This window comes from Montipora foliosa, chromosome 13, assembly GCF_036669935.1.
Source record: "Montipora foliosa isolate CH-2021 chromosome 13, ASM3666993v2, whole genome shotgun sequence".
Taxonomy (NCBI): domain Eukaryota; kingdom Metazoa; phylum Cnidaria; class Anthozoa; order Scleractinia; family Acroporidae; genus Montipora; species Montipora foliosa.
Genome location: NC_090881.1, coordinates 23,456,180 through 23,460,687, shown reverse-complemented (window position 1 = coordinate 23,460,687; position 4,508 = coordinate 23,456,180). Strand labels below are relative to the sequence as shown.

Sequence of the window (4,508 nt, the reverse complement as noted above, 5' to 3'; positions counted from 1 at the left end):
CAACCGACAGGAAAGACTAAATCAGATCATTTTTAGCTCCTTTCAAACCAAAATTTTAGGATTTAAAATGGAAGCATCCTTAACTTCATTTAGGACAGAAAAGGATTGGCACAATGGCGAGAGCACCAGCCTTCCTCGCTTGTAGACCAGGATTGATTTCCACAATGAACCAGTTATTTGAACAAATTCTGCCATCAATTGCTCTTAGAAGAGGGATGGTCTTCCTCTCTTGCCGTCTCTGGCTATGTTTTGGTCCACAAAAAATGCTTTTCTTCTCCTCTCTTGCTTCCATGACACTTTTTTTTCATGATGAACCTTTAAGCCTTAGAATTCCTCAAAATGAAACTGACTTAGAACTTTGCTTTTGCTGGCCCATTGTGTTTTGCTTGTATTGCATTTTCAGATTATTTAAGCAGACTGTCTGTGAACTAGCTTCTTAGCTACGAGTAGTTCCATTATAATCAAGAGAACTTAATTGTACATTTTCATTGTTTCCAATTGAATTTTAATATACAGTGTAATGAAATTGGGCTATTAAATTAATAAAGTATTAATAAATGTTGACGAAATGTTTGCAGAGAAGTCTCAAAAGGCCAAGCTTCCAACAGCTTTACTCAAAAGCTTCTTTGAATTCAGTCTGAACTGAGCTCTAAACGGAAATCAAGTTAACTTGTGTCCGATTCTCTTTTGATTTTCAAAACTGATTATTTGAAACAGGTATCATAATTATGTGCATCAAATTCCCAATCTAAGGCTGCAAATATGGGTAAATAAACTAAATGATATTCTATATTATGCAAAAGCATGATTAACACAGTTATTCATATAAAATACTATAAAATTTAGAAAATAAACCATAAAATACTTGAACACAAGGCATTTCAATGGAGAATTATATTGTTTTCTTAGTAATTAAGCTGCTGATACTAGCAACCGACAGGAAAGACTAAATCAGATCATTTTTAGCTCCTTTTAAACCAAAATTTTAGGATTTAAAATGGAATCATCCTTAATTTCATTTAGGACAGAAAGGATTGGCACAGCGGCGAGAGCACCAGCCCTCCTCGCTTGCAGACCAGGATTGATTTCCAGGCTCAATGTTACATCTTGGTTGAATTTCTTGGCATTCTACTCACTGCTCTTGGAGGTTTAGGTACTGCGGTTTCTTAGTTTCATCAAAAACCAGTAGTGGATTTTATTTTACTGTATTATCTCCATTAATATGATTTGAATTGCAATCTCCTACAGAGCACGCCCGCTACGCATCCTTAAGACTTCAACAAAGCAATTATTATCATTGAGCTGAGCTGTAAAACGAAACACGCACAACATACACATGCTGGTCAATACTGGGTCTCAAAGCATTGCATTACCAAAAACATGGGGTCGGAGAGAGAAGAGAGCATTTTTCAATACAGCAGGGGCTAAATGCTGCAAAAGATGCACAACCCTCAGACAGGATCTGAGGGCACCTCTCTGGAAATTATAAATTGTAGAGGACCTTAGAGGCGCTGAGATGCTATTTTCTACATTGTCGTCATAAACATGCACTAAAAATTAAAAAATGCAATATTGGGAAATATTTGTATGCTTGAAATTGGGGAGAGGGACTACAGCTCCTATCCCAACCAGAAATTACTGTTGTGTGATGTTAGCCGGACTTTGAACACTGAAGGTGTAGGTTTTCAGGAAGTGTACAATGGGTGTTTTTTCAACATGGAGAAAGGAAGACGTTTGAGCCTGATTTGTTTTTGGGTTAACTGATTCCCCACACACTTTATCTCTCTCTCTCTCCAGCTGTAGCCCTCACCCTGCCATGGCCATTCCCATGGGTCTTATATAATCATATGTATCCACATAACTTGGTGCCAAGGAGTTGCAAGGGCAGGAAAATATTTAACAGAGAACACATCCATCTTGAGATATACAAACACTATAATTATGGTTAATGAAGTTAAACCTCTCCACAACAGCCACTTGGGACAAAGAAAAGTAGCCCTTGTAGACAGGAACTGTTGTGGCAAGCTATAATAATTGAAATATGAAACATGTTGTTCTTCACAATCTTTATTGACAAGCAAAAAACTCATCTACCTGACGTTTTAGGTCAAAAAAACTACATGTAGAATTTCCCTAGTTTCTCTACAACTTTGATGGGAATGCTTTTGCTATACTTAGCAAAGGAACAATCACTAGGGAAATATCCTGACTTAAGGTCATACCCTGTTTTTGTTTTGTTCCGTCTGTGTTGTTTTAGGTTGCTATTAAATGAAGATGTATATTGTCCACTGACATGGATTTTCTAGATAAATTTAACCTTAAAAGTTTGCCACCTTTCGGCAATAAGCAACACTTAACAAAACATTTCTGAAAGTTAACATAATTAACTTAAAACATCTCAATCTTTAACACATGCAGGATTAAAATCGCAAAAGAAATTCCCAGAATCAGCATAATAAAATCCACAACCATTCAAGCACAAATATTTACAATAGTCGTGTTTTGTCAAGATTTTATTCTTTAAAAACGTGTGGTAATGATGACTTAATAACAGTCTTGGGTTGTGCTTTAAAGTGATTCTTTTTTTGGTTTAAATCATAGAAGAATTCGGCATACTTTTTTTTCTTGCATTAACAATATAGTATGCAATAATGAAATAATCACAATCGTGAAACAGAAGCACCAGAGAACAATAAAGAAATGTGGGAAACGAGGTACTAAAATACCGTTTTATGGACTGTACATGTCCTACCCGAAAACTAAACAAAAAAAAAATATTGTTAACGTTAGAAAAAGCTACATGATCGGCAAGACGCGATTTATCAAGAGATCATGCAAACATGACATTGATAGTGTGATGGTCACAAATGAAATCCGTACGATGTAAAAAAATCTACAGGCATGAAAGAAGGTGGAGATTTGGCCACAATGGGAAGGATTTGCGACGAACAACAAAACAGGCAGAGTTTCTTGAACTATTGGTCTGTGTGAAGCGCATGTTTATTCTATCAGCGAACAAAACGAATATTTTGTTATCACTTTCATGGTCGAGTGTGGTAATCGACAAGAAAATACAGACGGAATCGTATACTGATTAGGCAAAATTATCTCGGGAAGTACCGGAGAAAATATCGGAAAAGATGTTTCAAAGCTACAAAATGCTAACTTTCGAAAGTCATCGTCATCGTCATCGAACTGTTGTGAAACCAAAATGCAAGCAAGTCAAGTCGGAAGACTTCGCGTTGCGAAGATTTCAAAATAACCGCAGAGCTTAAATGTAAACAAAAACAGTCCTAGAAATCGGAATCGACAAAGACCAAGCGAAGTGGAGATATGCAGCAAAAACATCATAGATTTCTCCAGAGAAATAAAACTTGAACATATGTACAATATCATCCATTGTTTTGGAACATCAAAACGAAAATATTTTAATCGAGCCGTAGCTCTATGTATGATTTGCTGCAAAACATCCGGAATCTGTGAAACCGACAACAGTTGTAAATTTCACGGCAATTGATTGATACGGACAAACCGCGAAGAAAATAAGTTCTGTCAACATATCTGCTTCTATACAAACCGATAAAAGCGGCGATAACCTTCCGATATCACGAAAATACGGTCGTGACACGGAGTACTTAAAAACATAGCTGATACCAGGCACTTTCGTCTTGCCGACTCGTAAGGCTTTGAATGCGCTGATACGCATTGTCTGTCACGAACTATGGCCAAAAGAATTGCAATAATTTTTTTCCCTGGAGCTTCATTATAAGGATAATTCAAGTTGTAAGAGAAATAAAATGTCATGCATTTTGCCATAATTTCAGCCCTGCAGTCTCGGAAACACAAGCAGAAGAATGTGAAAATGACACATCTGCGCCGATCGATTGGAGACATCTTTTTCAAAAAACTGAACGGTAATCAAATAGGTCAAATGAATCTTAAATATTGTAATGAAATGGAAAATAAAGGCTCAAATTTTACCTGGTAGAGTTTAATGATGTGAGGATGATCCAGCATCTTCATCACTTGCACTTCGCGAGAAATTTTCTTTAAATTGTCTTGGTCCAGTTGACTCTTATCGATAATTTTGACGGCGACCTGGTCAAAAAAAATGCAAGTGGAAACTGTAAGCATGAAACCAAAGCGCTGGACGAAACCACCCGATAAAATACCAAATGAGGTATATTAATTCTTTGTCGGGGGTTTAATTGATATTTCAACTCTCATTTTACTTGTTTTCCCACAACATGAACGTGTAAGACGTTCCATTGGGATGAAACTGTGCTCTGGGCAACGAAGTCGAAAGCTGACATCGTTGCCTCGAATCGCTGGTTCGTGCAGATAAATTCACCTTCGTTTTAGTAACGCAGTGTGTGGCAAGCTTGACAACTGCAAAATTTCCTTTTCCGATAGTCTTCTCGATATTGTAGTAACCAATTCGCACCACACTTCCATGGCGATTGTGCCCTCTCGATTTATCCGCCATTTTCGCATGATTACAAGTTCCC

The 4,508-nt window shown here is 37.1% G+C and overlaps 1 protein-coding gene across 1 annotated transcript in view; it reads right to left on the bottom strand.

Annotated features, from left to right (window-relative positions):
• LOC137982860 (serine/threonine-protein kinase SIK3-like) overlaps window positions 1-4,508 on the bottom strand; it is a 17,942-nt gene extending 13,434 nt beyond the window's left edge. Inside the window, exons 1-2 of the mRNA XM_068830026.1 lie at window positions 4,352-4,508; window positions 3,982-4,098 (exon numbers count right to left, since the gene is read on the bottom strand). Coding sequence (XP_068686127.1) covers window positions 3,982-4,098; window positions 4,352-4,486 — 252 coding nt within the window. The 5' untranslated portion in view covers window positions 4,487-4,508. The remainder of the gene's footprint in view (window positions 1-3,981; window positions 4,099-4,351) is intronic.